Source organism: Anolis sagrei, chromosome 3, assembly GCF_037176765.1.
Source record: "Anolis sagrei isolate rAnoSag1 chromosome 3, rAnoSag1.mat, whole genome shotgun sequence".
NCBI classification, from domain to species: Eukaryota; Metazoa; Chordata; class Lepidosauria; order Squamata; family Dactyloidae; genus Anolis; species Anolis sagrei.
This window is the reverse complement of record NC_090023.1, coordinates 147,559,114-147,575,777: the sequence shown is the minus strand read 5'-3', so window position 1 is coordinate 147,575,777 and position 16,664 is coordinate 147,559,114. Positions and strand designations below refer to the sequence as shown.

At 39.2% G+C, this 16,664-nt stretch overlaps 1 protein-coding gene across 11 annotated transcripts in view; it reads left to right on the top strand.

The window, feature by feature from the left end:
- The window catches only part of PPP3CB (protein phosphatase 3 catalytic subunit beta), a 45,912-nt gene extending 31,078 nt beyond the window's left edge, over positions 1–14,834 (top strand). For 3 of the 11 annotated variants that reach the window (XM_060769199.2, XM_060769196.2, XM_060769207.2), the window contains 4 exons: positions 904–988; positions 2,272–2,369; positions 9,924–9,944; positions 13,261–14,834. In XM_060769199.2, coding sequence (XP_060625182.2) covers positions 904–988; positions 2,272–2,369; positions 9,924–9,944; positions 13,261–13,439 — 383 coding nt within the window. In that variant the 3' untranslated portion in view covers positions 13,440–14,834. Of the gene's footprint in view, positions 1–903; positions 989–2,271; positions 3,302–5,858; positions 5,933–9,923; positions 9,945–13,260 lie in introns of those variants that run through there. The other 8 variants (XM_060769197.2, XM_060769200.2, XM_060769198.2 and 5 more) reach the window with 6 other exon arrangements.
- Positions 14,835–16,664: the final 1,830 nt, after the last annotated feature.

The window sequence follows — 16,664 nt, the reverse complement described above, 5'->3', positions numbered from 1 at the left end:
GGGGGTAATTCTCTTATATATGGGGTAGCAGAAAAAGGTGGAGGAATTGAAAGCCCTGCCTCTGGAGCTTGGGAGGAGTAAGACCCAGTGCAAGGATACCCTCCCCACTTTTGCAGAAAAAGAACCTTCACAGTAAGTGCTAGTAGAGGCAGTCCCCAAGTTACAAATGACTGATAGCTACAAACAGGAGTGAGACAACAGGAAGTGAGGGTAATCTACCCCTCGGAAAGGAAATTCACTCCTGGAAGAGTTATCATGGAGAAAAGGCATCTCTGCTGAACCTATCTTGTTTGTAACTTGGGGGGTTCCTGTATTCTGTATTTTTCTGTATCCCCCATGCCTCTATTTTCTTTGTGTTGTCTGTTCTCTCAATACTTTCTGTTGTATATTTCCGTAGGTTCTTAAGTGGTTAGTGTGTAGAAAGGGTAAGAACAGGATAATGATTAATAGTTAATTTGTCGCCTTCTTGGGCCTAAATCCAACATAATATTGGGGCAGAAAATAGGATGCCAGGATCATTTTATTGGTTTTTCCAGTTGTGCTAGTGATGTGTTTGTTCTTGTGAACCCCAGTTGCTGCTACACCCCAGCTGATCAAAACTGTTTTGAATTAACCATCTGAGCCCATTGCAGAACTAGGTGCATCATCCCATTTGTGTTAGCAGAATGGGACTTGCTCTTTGTCTTTTCATATGTGCAATTGTTTGGAAAATTTTCTCATTTTTTTTAATGTTGTTTCATAGATAATAATAATTTGCTTGTGATTATATATCTTTAATTTTCAATCATTTTAAGTTCCAGGAAGAAGGAGAACGATTATGTTCTCAGAGCATGAATGATGGTTTGCATTAAATTCACCTCTTACATCCTTCATGAGCTTGAGACTCTCTTATTCCATTGAAAGTAGGTACAGCTGCAGCACGAAAAGAAATAATCAGAAACAAAATACGTGCAATTGGCAAGATGGCAAGAGTCTTCTCTGTTCTCAGGTAATTGCAGTCTTCAACCTATGTAATCTATTTAGGCGACAAGACAACTGGTTAACTCCTCAATGCTTCTACTTTTGCAGTGAAATGCAAGTGCAGCAGTTTTAATTAACGGGATATTTATTGCTTCTAAACATGTATTCAGGATCAACTGTAGTTTTGTAAGCAGGGAAACATAACCTATGAGCCACATGAACCCACACATTTCCTTTTTTCACATTAGAGATAATTTTATAGTTGGCCTCATGTGGTTTTATTTTAAAATTCATTTTAAATTTGAATTTAAAGATTTTTCATGGAACCCCTATGAGACTTTTGCAGAAACCCAGGGTTCTGTGGAACACAGATTGGGAATTGCTGCTCTTTTTCAAAATAATGTGAAAAAAATAAGTGTGACACAGAATTAAAGCATACAGAAAAGAATGCCTGAAAAGGCTCAGCCAACAAAATGGGTTCCAGAAAGGTATAAAGAGAGGAGAAGCATTAAAGACAGCAAAATACAGCTGTAGGAGTAAAAGAAAGAATCATAATCATAAAGAAGCCCACATTTTACACTTTTTACAAAAAAAACTGCCAACAGTCATATCTTATTTATCTCCTGGTGGCGCAGTGGGTTAAACCACTGAGCTGCTGAACTTGCTGACTGAAAGGTTGGCGGTTCAGATCCAGGGAGCAGGGTGACCTCCCACTGTTAGCCCCAGCTTTTGCCAACCTAGCAGTTCGAAAACATGCAAATGTGAGTAGATTAATAGGTACCTCTCCGGCGGGAAGGTAATGGCACTCCATGCAGTCATGCTGGCCACATGACCTTGGAGGTGTCTGCGGACAATGTCAGCTCTTCGGCCTAGAAATGGAGATGAGCACCAGAGTCGGACACGACTGGACTTAGTGCCAGGGGAACCTTTAGCTTTAGCTTTTGAATTGAGATCTTTTGGGTTTTGGAGGCATGTGCACAAAGTTTTACAAAATATAAAAGGTTAAGCATCCCAAGTATCTGAGCCCCTCACCCAATTGAGTGGCTCAGATAACTAGGCGGCGCTTGCCTAACCTTCTGAATTAGACTTCCCTCAGCTCTCTAACCCCACTAGAGCCCACACGGCACCCCCTCCAAGTATGGGAGATCTTTTTGCCCCACTCTGTATTTGTCTGATACATGTAAATACTAATTCTGCTACATCCTTTCTATGTTATTCCAACAACAGCAAAATGAACATGTTAGAATTGCAAGTGAGATGTGTTGTTCTTTGTCTTCAAATCCATTGACCCTCTTTTCTCTCGTCTCTTAGGGAGGAGAGTGAAAGTGTGCTGACCCTCAAGGGTTTGACTCCCACAGGAATGCTACCCAGCGGCGTGTTGGCTGGAGGACGCCAGACCTTGCAAAGTGGTAATGATGTTATGCAACTTGCTGTGCCTCAGGTGGAATGGGGCACCCCCCACTCTTTGGCTAACCCCACACACAGTGCATGCAGGGAATTCCTTATGCTTTTCAGTTCCTGTCTTAGTGGTTGAAGATGAAGCCTAACTTTTGTGTTAATCAGGTAATGTACATTCAGTATTTAGCCAGGGTATAAAACACAAGGCAAACCGTTTTAGTCATGTTAGGCTATTGGCCTTTCAGCTTTTCCTTAATAGAGCATATATCCCAGTTATCTATGAACAGCAATTTGATCAGCAGTGTCGGTAGAAAATTAAAAGCAACATTATGATTACATCAGATCCAAAGTGTGATATTCTTCACTTCTACGAAGAGTTGTATTGCAGACATTAATAATGCTATTCAATGCCAGTTGTCTTTTGGAAATTAGTGTTCAGGCAACACATTTCCAAGCTCAGTTCTACAGTCCACAGTTGGGAAATGTGCAAGTTTTGTACTCTGGTGATGGATGCCAAAGTTTGTTTTCCATGTTGTTTGTCAAATGTTCTATGTAATACTACACCTCTCCCTAAACTGTCCTTGTAAGTCACTGTTTACTTCCTCTGCAAATGTAGCTGCCTTTTTAGACCTGTCTGTCTTTCTCTAGGTATCTCTGTATGTCTGTATAAGTGTGTATACAATTAAATCACTATCTCAGACATGTGTCTGTCTCTTGATGTTGAAGCAGTGTCGTAGCACCTTATTTTTGAGGTTGGCTTCACATGCTGCTGCACGCCGTGCATTTCGATTGCTGATGTAACTGAAATATCTGGTGACTGTTGCAAAATCTATTGACAATAAAGGGACTAAATGAAAAACTTGTAAATAAGTAGGACTCAACGAGTGTTTAAGTGTGCTTATATTTTTTGCATGGAAATAAAAAGACCTATGCTCAAAATGTACTTGTAATCTGGCTTGTTCACTATTTTTTAAAAGGTTCGCTGGTTAGTTGTTGCCAGGAGAATATTGTGAAATTATTTTTTAATGCTTTTGAGTGATGGTTATCAAAACAGAAAGTGACCTTCCTACTGTTTCTTAGCATTATTTATATAAAACTCTTCCATTTTCTGTGATGATACATCATACTGTTGCAGACTCTCTGCTGTTTTCTATCAGATATTTAATTCATAATTTCTGTTGTTTCTTACATTCTCAGAAACAGCTCCTTTTGCCATTTGGTATCATCACTTCTGTAGAAACTCAAACTTTATTTAAAAAACAAAAGCTCTTTTCCACGCTTATTTCCACGTTGTCAATTCCCTCTTTTGGACATATAATGAAATTTTTATATGTCCTTATGTGTATGTGATATGTGAACATTTATAAAAATAAATGGTGTTTGTGTTCCACATATCAAGGAATCTTACTTCACAAATGTTACTTTCAGTGCCCTTTAGGAGCCCCCGGTGGCACAGTGGGTTAAAGCCCTGTGCCGGCAGGACTGAAGACCGACAGGTCGCAGGTTCGAATCCGGGGAGAAGCGGATGAGCTCCCTCTATCAACTCCAGCTCCTCATACGGGGACCTGAAAGAAGCCTCCCATAAGGATGATAAAAACATCAAATCATCCCGGGCATCCCCTGGGTAACGTCCTTGCAGACGGCCAATTCTCTCACACCAGAAGTGACTTGCAGTTTCTCAGGTCGCTCCTGACACGACAAAAAAAAGTGCCCTTTAGACTTTGATGGCTAATCTAGCGTTTAGTCCAGGTATGGGCAAACTTTCTAATTTGGAGGCCGTAGGGTGGACAGAAGGGGAACATATGTATCCATCAGACCCCATATTGCCTATTTCTGATATAGAATCCTAGAGCTGGAAGAGACCACCAAGGGCCATCCAGTCCAACCCCTGCCATGCAAGAAGACACAATCAAAAGCACTTCCAATAGACAGCCTCTGCGGAAAAGCCTCCAGAGAAGCAGACTCGCCATACGCTGAAGCAGCCTATGCCACTCTCCAACAGCTCTTACTCTCAGGAAGTTCTTCCTAATCATTTCAGTCAAATTTCTTTCCCTGCCATTTGAAACCATTGCTCCCTTGTGCCCTGGTCTCTAGAGCAGCAGAAAGTCAGTCCCGTCCCCCCCCTCCTCAACGGGACACCCTTTTAAATCTTGGAACATGGTTCTCATGCTCCTTCTCTACCTTCTCTTCACCCAGCTAAACATCCCCCAGGAGGAATGGAGGAAGGAAAAAGAGAAGGGAGAAAAGGAGGAAGAGAAGGATGGTAGGGTGGAAGGGAATGGAGCAGGGAGGGAGGAAAGAGGGAAGAAAGTAAAGCCAAAAGGGAGGGGGGGAGGGAAGGAAGAAAGGAAGGGGAAAAGGGGAAGAAGGGATGAAAGAGGGAAGAAAGGACAAAAGGGTAGAATGGAAGGAAGGAGGGAGGGAGGGAGAAAGAGGGAGGTAAGGAAGGAAGGATAGAATTATGTGAGAGAGAAAAGAGCCCAAGGGGCTGCATTCGACCACCGGCCCTGGGTTTGCCCATACTTGGTTTAGTCCCTGTAGATCCTGTAAAGTAAGCTATTAGATTAGCAATTAGGTCTATCCATTTTTATTGTGTGAGGAGGTTCACAGGGCAACATAGATATAGGAAATACTTGAAATGCAATAGGATTCAGGATGCAGCCACAATTTGTTGTGTTATTTGTGGGATGATCGGTTGTTCTGGTTGCAAATAAGAATTTGCTGTAAAGGGTAGGAATCCAAATAATTATCACTCACAAAGGAGCATCATAACAACTGACCAAATTACCAAAACAATCATTCAGGAGGCATTTTGTTTTTCTAAGCAAAGATGTATGTTTCTAGAATTGAAGGCTCCGTCAAGATAAATCAGATACCTTACAGAGGTGAAAGGAATCCTCTTAATTTTTTATGTATTTATTTATTTAATTGGAAATCCAATCTAGGTCTTATGAGAAAAGCTGTTGGATATGGGTACCCTATCTGTAATACCTGATTTTTCCATTCCTTGGTTGTTAACTTTTCAGAATGGCATGATTCAGAAACAATTGCTTCCTCAAAAACTGTTTTATAGTTTTAGTACTTTAAAAAACTGCTCAGCAATTTAAAACAAGTGGAGTAATTTAATAATAGTTACAGTCTGCCATTATCTTTTGCGGGTTTTAGGAGCATAGGATCCCCACAAAAATGGGAAACCACAAATATAGATCTTCTCTTTTTTTTAATCCAAGGAAACACCTAGCATGACTCTTTGTTCAACTTCCTCCATAGAATCACACTGGAGGATCTAGGAGATAACCTTTTTTGGTCATATGTAGTGTAAAAGCAGTTGCAAGTAGAACAGTCGTCAATGAAATCTGCAAATAAACCTGCAAATGTGGAGGAACGCATGTATTTGCAGTTACTATATACTTCAAATTAGATGTATGACTAACATTATCCATAACGGCAGACCTATGTTCTTGCATGTCACAATCCTACCCTTTGTGCTCCTGTTATAGGTCAGGATGTAATTGTTTCATGCACCTGTCGATGGATTGGTCTTGCACCATTCATGGCAGTCAGATAACGGAAGGTGAGCTTTGTGGGATAATAACCATTTCTAGACTGGAATCCTGGCTTATTTCCTACTATCTGGATTTTCTCATGTATCATTATGTAATCTTTATATTGTGCTTGGAAAAATATGTGTGTGAAATCTTAGGGCGTCATTTCAAGTCAGGGCTAATGATACTGAGGTGGATAAATGACTTAATGACAGTAGCGTCATGTGGAATCCTAGAGTTGGAAGGGACCACAAGGGCCAGCCAGTCCAACCCCTTGTTATATGCAGGAAAAGAACAATCAGAGCACTCTCATATGTTCCTTTGACTCTCAGATTCACATGTTCTCTATGCTCAGTCCTTTGGTGCAGTTAAGTAGAGATCAGAAGTATCAACTTTTAGTTTCAGTGATCCAGAAGTTAACTTTGGTTAATCTTCATTGAAACTAGGGAGCTTTATAAAACAGATCTTAAAGTTGCCTTATTACGGTATAATTAGACTAGGTAATCATTGTGACACTAGAATTAAAACTAACTGCAGCTCCTCCAACTTTGGACATAATATTGAAGTACATCCAGTGAAAAATGAAAGCAAAGTTCAATATCTCCATAGAAAGAGGGAAGCAGGAAAGTAAATGAACCTATGGTTGGGCCACATTGATTTCCAGCTTGTTTTTGTCAAGTTGGATTTTCCCTTCTTCTCAGGCAGCCCCATCCAGTCCCACCTGAATAATCCCAACATGAGGATGTGGAGCTGGTGAGTTCCTTAGGACTTGACATTTTATGCTCCTAAATGAAATTAGAAGCAGATTCCACAATGTGTTTTAATATGTAACCATGTGAGTCCGTGTCTGTGCCTGAGATGGTTTGAGGCAGTCTTCCTTCTCTCTCAACTACCAACAAAATGATAACGTAATTAAATATTAAATATTCACACATTCTTAAAGCATACATTCAGTTTGAAATAAATGTGCAAATGTAATTTATAAATACATCTGTGCAGAAAAGCAAAGCTCTTACAATAGCAACTAAATGATTATGGTTACAAGGCCAGTTCTGAGTTTAGTCTTCTTGAGCTAAGTTGACTTCATCAGCGTCATTTTTGTATTGCATAATTATGTAGAGAAGTTCATAAATTGTAGGAGAGGACCAACTAGAGTATCAATAAGTTTGAATCATTTTATCAGATAGATTTTTATTTTTAGGAACTTATTGAGAACATAATTCTTTTAACCAGTTCTGTTTTATTCATTTTTATAGTGGATATATAAAATTATTTGTAAGAAAGGAATAAATACATGTATTTGATACAATCTGATTTATCTTGGGTTAGATGTTCCATAAAATTATTCTCTTGCACTAAGTATGTATTTATTTTTTCACACTTCACAAAATGTATTGGGTCTGATCAAAGTGTATGACAATACCCTGAGAATAGACTGCCTTTATGCAACAGAACCGTGTTATGGATTGTTTAGTGACATTGCGCTAATTATAGCCAAATTTGCTAACCAAAAGGTTGGCAGTTCAAATCCAGGGAGCAGGGTGAGCTCCCGCTATTAGCCCCAGCTTCTGCCAACCTAGCAGTTTGAAAACATGTAAATGTGAGTAGATCAATAGGTACCGCTGCGGCGGGAAGGTAACGGCGCTCCATGCAGTCATGCCAGCCACATGACCTTGGAGGTGTCTACGGACAACGGCGGCTCTTTGGCTTAGAAATTGAGATGAGCACCGACCCCCAAAGCTGGACACGACTGGATTTAAAAAATGAAAGAACAATTCAATATTTAAAATGAAGAATCATTTTAACCAATATACACTTACCATATCTCAATGGCCTGCTTTTAGGTGATGAAAGAGTCAAGTTGATTAGGATTGTTGTTGGTGTGTGCCTTAAAGTAATTTCAGGTCTAAAAACTTTATGGCGGGGATTTGATAAAGGACCTTGGAGAGGTGCATCTGGCCCACGGGCCTGAGTTTGGTAGCCCCTGCTCTAGGACAAACTTTGTTATGATAATTGCATGTTCTCAGAGTCTATGCAAGAGTCCCATGCAGTTTTTGTTTTGCAAACGGTTACATTACCAGCAGTTCAGCTCATCTCTTGCAGCCAGATGCAAACTTGCTTGCACAATCTTTTCCCCAAGGAAGTTATCTTGTACCAGTGGCGCTTACAAAGATGTCCATTCCTCTAGTATGAAATTGGACTTTGAGTTCTATCCCCAAAAAGTAACTTTTTAAACTTTCGTAAAACATGTGGTGGAAAAAAAATCCTAACCAAAAGCCCTTAACAAAAGCTTTGGTTCAAACGACACACCCATGACATGTTTCTAATTTTTTAATCAATGTTGTATGTCCTTTTTGTGCTGAATGTCACACTGAAACTAACTGAAATTTGCAGTGAGCTCCTCCATCATGCCTAGCTCTTCCACAAGACCTCTTTTGGGGTTTGCTTTGAATTTTTTTCAAAAATGAAATAAGTCATAAATGAAATACATGTTAAAACATGCCTTAAGTACAGTACTGTGGACTCTCAGTCATCTGGAACTAAAGCAACTAGCAAAAAATTAAAAGAAATCCTACTGCACCCACAAAGCTATGTTTATAACATGGTAAAATTTGTTTCATTAAGTTAAGTTTGCCTTTATTTGTTTTTAATTAATTGTATTCCAATATTAATATCAAGTCAGTGCGGAGTTTATGGCATGGTATAGTGTGAATATAGTATTAATTAGGCTTGTTTTTAATAGTAGCTCTCAAGAAACCAGAAACTACATTTTTCTGGCCTCTGACAATCTCTATGGGTGCCAGTCTCCTGCATATAAAAACATACAATTTCATGTAGATGTTCCATATAGGTTATAACAACATAAAAAAACTCATAAAGTTGGGTATTGCATTGAAACATTCTAGAAATGAAGAAATATATCCAATTTTGTAAACATTGTTTTGTGGACTGTGTCGGCCCCTGTATTTTAAACTCCAAATGCAGTGTAGCTGCATTTAGTTGGAGACAGTGAAATTGCAGTGAAGTCTAATGCAAATTACACTTGAATTAATCAACATACTTTCCTTAATGGGAGAGATATTGTTCAGCATCTGAGCATTTTTGAAAATCCAGATTCTTCTACCAGATTTTTATTCATTGTACCCAATTGCTGTACTCCCCACAATTAAAAATTCATTTGGTCTGGATTTCTCCTGCTGCAGCCCTACTATAAATGTGCAGTTTTGCCTCCATATTGTGTCTACAAAGTGTTTTCATTTTGGTCTTTCAACATCATTGAAGAAAATGGTGATGAGGATAGCTGTGATGTGAAACATGGATTTCTGAAGTTAACATATTTAATACCATTGTAGGGTACAATACAGATAGCCCCCAATTTATGAACAAGATAGGTTCTGTAGGTTTGTTCTTACAACGAATTTGTATGGAAGTCGGAACAGATAAATTTTTAAGTGTAACTCCAGCCAAAAATATATATTGTGTAGCTTTGGATAGCATAGGGAAGGTAGCATAGGGAAGGGCTGTGGTGTTTATTTTGCTCTCTGTGCCCCTGTTCAGAATATTTCACCTCACTGTCTGTCCCTGTTATGATTGGATTTTGAAAAAAATGGCTTGCGGAAATGGAGATAAAGTTTCAGTGGACGCCCTTTCCCCATAACTTTCATGAGTGAATTTCCCTTCCGAGGGGTAGATTTCTCTCACGTTCCTAACTTATCAGTCATTTGTAAGTCAGATGTTTGTAACTCGGGGACTGTCTGTAATGTAAATAACAGCTGCAGTATTCCTTTACCTTTTCAGCTTTTTCCATGTTTTTGAGAACTCATAGTAACAGGCTGTGTTTTTGATGTTATTGAATGGAAACATCAAAGGCAAAAAACCTCAAAAAAACAAGGAAACAAAACTGATTTTTTTAAAGTAACTAAACGTATCACACGACTATAACCAACGCTTCCTGCTATGTGATATTACAATCTTCATCTTTCTCGTTCATTTTGCATGCATCTACTCACTTCTGTACAGCCACAGTAGAGGCTGAAAAAGGTATGGTCTCAGTGTCTTTGCCATGGGGCAGGGAACAGTGGCATTGGGAGGGGGGGGGGGTGATAGTCAGCTCTGCGGGGTTTCCTCTTAATTGTGACTTGCACAACCAGAAATGAATCACAATTGATTCATTTGTTACATCTAACATTTCACCTTGTCATGCTGATGCCTGTTGCCTTGATCACATGCGGCCTTTTTGTTTGCCAGTAACAACGTGCTGTGCTTATGTACCTTTTTTTTTTAATTGTTTGGCATGCTTCCAGTGATGGCTTTGGCTTTTAAATGTTGTATCTAATACAGCAGGCCCCCATTCAAGGACATGCATTAGCCTGAAGACACAAAGCAACACTTTTTAAATTCATGGCAGTAGCTTTTCGACAGCATCTCCCTGTTCAGATTTTCAGGAGCAGGTTCCAGGGCAATTTAAGGCAAACCTTCTCTGCGGAACACAGAGATTTTGTCATTTGTCAGTCTGAATTAGGGCCTGCATCACGTCATTGCTGTCCTTACCATATCTGGTAGTGCAAGATTTATTACTGCTGAATAAAGAAGAATTTGTTTATATTATGGGTAATCTTTGTTTATGTAAAGCAGTAGTTCCCAACCATTGGTCCTCCAGGTGTTTTAGACTTCAGCTCCCACAGTTCCTTACAGCTGAGAAGTTGGCTGGGATTTCTGGGAGTTGAAGTCCAAAACAACTAGAGGACAACAGTTGGAACCACTGATGTAAGGTATACAAAGCACCAGATGCTGGCAAGGTAAAAACTATATCATAGGCTTACAAAGCAAGTTACTTAAATATGCCTACGTAAGAACACATATGTATATGTGTCCATGTGGCTTCTTAGAAATGTACAACTTTCAGACTAAATCATTCGCACCATTTACAACTACACTCACTTTTAAAATTAAGTTCTCAGGAGTGTAGGCAGAGGCAGCTTGTAACTTCCTTGAGTATATAAAATACTTCTTTGAGGCCTATCCACACTTTGGTTTTCTAGTATTACTCAGTTCTACATTTCCCAGGATTTTGGGGGAAATCCTTATTCTTGGCAGATTCTTTCTAAATTCGGTGTATTCTGATCTTCTATTGTACTTTACCATTTTTAACAGCAAGTGTTTGTTTGACAAAAAACTGTTCAACCATTTAGTATCCACAGGCTAAAATTCAAAAATCACGCGTCTTGTAAACAGCACTTCTGTAATTAAGTCTGTCTCAATTACCCATGACTTTGAATCCAGAATCAAAGGATTCCTTGCTCTCTTCAAGCAGTTAAAGGGCTCTCTAAGTGAAGGCCCTCTTAAGTGTGATAGCAAGGAGCGAGGCCAGAAAATATGGAACACATGGGCCAGGACAGGACTGCTGTCATGTCAGAATAGTTGAAACCTTAGAAGAGAAGAGAGTCTACCAGGCATCCTCAAATTGCAGCCCTCCAGCTGTTTTGGCCTCTAACTCCCAGAATTCCTGAGCATTGAACAAGCTGGCTAGGGCTTCTGGGAGTTGGAGGCCCAAACAGCTGGAAGGCCACAGTTTGAGGATGCCTGGTCTAAGCCATATTTGGCACAACTGCAGACATTTTTTATCAGGAACAGTACCAAAAAGAGAGCCTCCACCAGGAAGTTTCTCTAAAGATTTTTGAAGGACAAATTGTTGTGTGCCTTCAAGTCATTTCTGGCTTATGGCAACCATAAAGCAACTTGATCACAGGCTTTTCTTGGCAATATTTGTTCAGAGAGGAGGTGGCCTTTGCCATCCTCTGAAACTGCAAGAGCACAACGTGCCCAAGGTCACCCAGGGGGATTCCATGGCCAAGCAGGGACTCAAACCTTATTCTCCAGTGTTGTAGTCTAACCCTCAATCCACTACATGGCTGATTCATGTGCTTCTGAACAGAGAGGAGCACCAGCTCTGGCCATTCTCAATATTTACTGCAAGGGCTACCTCCAGGCTACCAACATTTGTTAAGTCTAAAGAAAGAGTTTTGGTTTTGGTTTTCAAAAATGAAATGCTAAAATTTAAATAGGCTAATCTGCAAGATTAAGGTATGTGCTGCTTTTATATGTACTTGCTTGTTCTGCAACGCATGAAACAATCTGAATAATGGAGCAAAATCTGATAGTTGCTTATCCAAATAGATGATATTTGGAAAACTCTGAAATCTGCTTAAGCAACCTGTTTCTTAATATTTCAAGTAACATCTAGACTCAAATGTTTTTTCTTTAAGATGAGGATTTATGAGTTTTTTGTTTATATATACAGTAGTAGGTCATCTTTTCTAAGTACTGGAGGTATGGGTAGGAAATGGACTCTATGCTTCGGTATTAGTTAGCACACACTACTATTGACATAAGGAAATATAAGAGCAATGTACTGCTGCTTTGTTGCCAAGGGTATTATATTCTCTTCCTGTTTCGGCAATGAACAAAAGTACCTGGGACTCATCAGTAATATTTCCCTTGTTGTGGCCATTTAGTGGCTGGTGAAGAGCGGGGGGGTTGGAGAAGCATTATGCGATGCAATTACATCATCCATTGGGACCACTGGAAGACTTATTGGATGGTGTCCCTCATCTTTATCTGGCTAGAGGGACCTTGGTGGATGGTGTCACTCGTCTGTGTCTGGCTATGGGGACTTAGCTAAATGTTTCTTGGACTCACCCTCCTCGCATCCTCCATGAACAATGGAAGGATCCGAGGAAAGTGGAGGTGGGTGGTTGCAGTGAAATAATAAGTCCCAGGGAAGGGAGCATTACACCAGTGGTTCTCAACCTGTGGGTCCCCAGGTGTTTTGGCCTACAACTCCCAGAAATCCAGCCAGTTTACCAGCTGTTATGATTTCTAGAAGTTGAAGGACAAAACATCTGGGGACCCACAGGTTGAGAACCACCGCATTACACCATAATGATGTAGGATATTGTCTATCATCTCTTAATTGAAAAATAAAGTGGGCTCCTGCCTCCTTAATTTGAATAATCTCTTAAAAAATCTAGTAACCTTCCTGGCAGTGTTTTCTGAAACTGTTGTAATATTTCCTCTCTGCTCCACCTTCCTAATGGCAGCCATAAACCATATTTTGCCATCTTACGATTTTGATGCAATTTATATTCTCATTCCTTGAGAGTTTAGCAGCAGCCAAGTGAGCATGAACAGAAATGACTAGTGTGCAGCACACAAGATGCTGACTAAGTCATCTGTATAATCTGCCTTCATGACAACCAAGCTTACTGATTTTTCAAAATAGGTTTCGTTATTTTAATTATTAAGCATTATGCCATTTTTTCCCATTACTGACATGTCCAATTTGCATTTTGTTAAGCAATACGAGGATTCTCTCCACAACATAAAATCTGCAGCTTTGAAGAGGCAAAAGGTTTGGATAGGATCAATGAGAGAATGCCACCAAGGAAAGATGTTCACCTGCAAAGCAGCATTAATTCCATGAATGCATCAAATGTCAATAGAAACAATGGGACTGGTAACAACAACGGTCAGTGACCACCTCCTTTGCGTCACTGAAATTCTGTCTTGCCTGATAATTCCTAAAGGGCCGTTGCTTTATAGGATAACAGCCAAAACATCCCAAGGACATCCAGCCTTTTTTAAAACAAAGCAAGACTATTGCCTGATCTTACAAAACTGAAGCAAGAAAGCTTTGGGAGTGATGATCACTCTCCTAAAAGTGATGATTTCGGTATGAACTACATATTGTCAGAGCTGCCCTGCAAAGAGAGATCTGGGCAAAAGCTCACACTGTTATCATAACAGACTGACGTGTTACTCTTTAAAATAATTGTCGATGCTTTTTATGTTTACAGAACAGGATTGTCTTTTCAAAGAAGAGCTAGATGTGGGGGGGGGGGAGGTTGTTTTGTTTAAAATCAGATTTTCAGATGTGCCCCTATTTATTTAACAGTCTTAAGAACTGTCTTGAAAACATAGTTTTGCAATGTTTTATATTGGTCTTAAAACAAGAATCTGAGGCTGCAGACAAATCAGTGTTTCAGATAAATAAGGGAAAATGCCAAAAAAAAATCTTAGTAACTGTAAATTGCTGATATCAGGTATACTGTTGCTAATAATGTATAAATTGATAACATTGTTTTTAATTAAAATTTAATCTCAAATTTCTATATAGAAATGTTTATTACTTGAAAGTAGCTTTTGGAAATATTTTCATTTAGAAACCTTTTGCCCAGCTTTCGAAGACTTTCCCCACACTTGAATCTTAAAATAAGTGTAACAATAAAAACAGTTAATTTAAAGTCTGAACTTTGAACTAAATGAACTTTGTATATTACATGTAAAGTAAATTTGATTCATATCATTTCTGTAAAGCTCGGCTTTGTATTTTTTTGTGTGTGCATGTTTTCATTTTGAAAATATTTAATATATATACTTATGTATAGGAAAAAACATCTTTTGGGTTTTGCAGCTGTTATGACTATTTTAGTTCATTCAAGTTGCTTGAATAATTAACAATAAGGGGCTGAGTGACTGCAGATGTGCTGTTGTACTTCTGTAAAAGTATTATTTTTGCCATGCAATGCACAAGTATTCTGTTGGAAGTTAAGCTGATTGTGGAAAAAAGAAGAGCAAGATGCATGTTTTGTTTTTGCTAGTTCCTGGACTGTTTGGTTAAAGTAAAATCAAAAGCCAAGTGCTCATTTAACAAAGGATGAAGTGTAGTCACGTGCCACTTTACTTTCGTTCTCTTGATATTTTGCTACATACATTTTGAATTTAATATGCCAGTGGATTTCATCTCCCTTTTTTGCCTCAAAATACAGTCAGGACATGACCTTTGTGTGAGTTAGCCATTTGTGCATGTTGGAAACCATTCACATATTTTATAAAAAGAATTGCACAATAAATTTTGTGTTTGGGCCATCATCAGGTGTTGGTTTTGGTTTTGTTTTGTTTTTTTACTGATAGAAGTGGCTAGAAAACATACTTAATGGAAATAACATAGTATAAAAATTAGGATTCACAAATCATACCTGGGCGAAGCTTATTAAAATGGCAATGGAATGTTTCCTTGTAAAAGCAGTGAAAATTTACAAAACATGTATAAGCCATTTGTTTTTAATAGTCTATCATTATTTCTACTAATGCCAGGCATCTATTATTGTTTTCTAAAGTTGCTTTTATAAAAAAATATTTGCTATATGGCAGCACAAGATATCTTATCCACACTGCCTCCCAACATTTCAAACTTTGTGTGTAAATGTGTTGCACAGGTTGTCATATTGTGGTCTTCCCAGTTCACGGATATGGCTCAGAAAGGAGAATGATAATGGAAGTAGGCTGTTTCAAGGATATGTCTCTATCACCATTGATCTTTGAACTGAACATCCCTAGATTATCCATTCTAGTAATACTACATTAAATAACAAGCACAAATTTTAAGTTGATTTATGTGAAAGATTATCTTTCCATTTAGGCAACTAAAAATATCATTTTACATCAGGGCTCCTCAAACTACAGTCCATGAGCCAGATCTAGCCTACCATGGTCTCTTCCACAACCCTCAAATAACCCTGCTGTGCTTGCCCCAACCATGCACACAGGCACCCCCTGCCGTAGAGAGAAGGAAGATGGGAGAAAAGGAAAGAAAAGAGGGAGGGAGAAAGGAGGAAAGAAAGAGAAGGAAGGAGAAAAAGGAAGGAAGGGGGAAGGAATGGAGGGAGGGAGGGGAAAGGAAGGGGAGAAAGGGAAGGAGAGAAAAGGGAGGGGAAAGAGGAAGGTAGGAAGAGAGGAAAAAAGAGATAAAGGAAGGGGGCGGGGCTGCTGCATCCACAGTTGCCTTTTTTTGCCCTCAAAAAAACACCAAAAAGCATTTCATTCAGTTATCTTTGCTTTAGGTTCTTTTAATCTTACACAAACATATTTTAGATGTCTCCATCAAGTCACTTTTATGGCTCCTTTTTTATAAACACAGCTTTGTTTCAATTAACTTTACATGAAGCATGACAAAAATACTATGAATGAGTTTACTGGCATTTCTATTACACCCATGCCAAAACTTTTGGCAATATTCTTCCAGTTTGCTACCAGTTTACAGACAACATGCAAGACGTGCAACAAAATCTTCAATTGTGCAGATTCAAGGACCCAAATGGGCCAGTTAGCCAGGCCTTTTTCTAAGAAGACTAGTTCCACCTACGCATGGCATGGGAGCCCATGCACCACATCCCTTTTCCCTCCCAACTGATGCATAGTGCCTTGTGTCATTCTGTAGGGCAGTTGAGGCGCTACCCCTTCGTTGTTCCCCAGGAGTATGTTATTCTGAAAACTGAAGGATGCCCTTACTCATGATGCCACATTTTCCATATGCCTGGGTGGTGCTACATTGTCTACCTTGAGTCTGAAACTTGAAGGATGATTATAATTTTCTACACAGAAACTGACTGGAATTTGAGGATATGTCCCTGTGTTTGTCCTATGAAAGCTTATAATGAGAAGTGTGATTTACATTTAAGTGTTTAATTAGACTGTTGCCCCTATAACAAAATTAAAAAGACATCTCACACCAGTTATGTAGCAAGTATCTTATTTTTATATATTACTAGCTTGGGGACCCGGCGTTGCCCGGGTTATTAGAGAAAGTGGGTATTGGTGGTTCTGTATGCCAAGTTTGGTTTTTATTGGTCTTTGGATAACGGCTGCATTATTTTCAGGAAGTGAGTGAAGGAGTGGGTCATGGGGGCTCTGTGTGCCAAA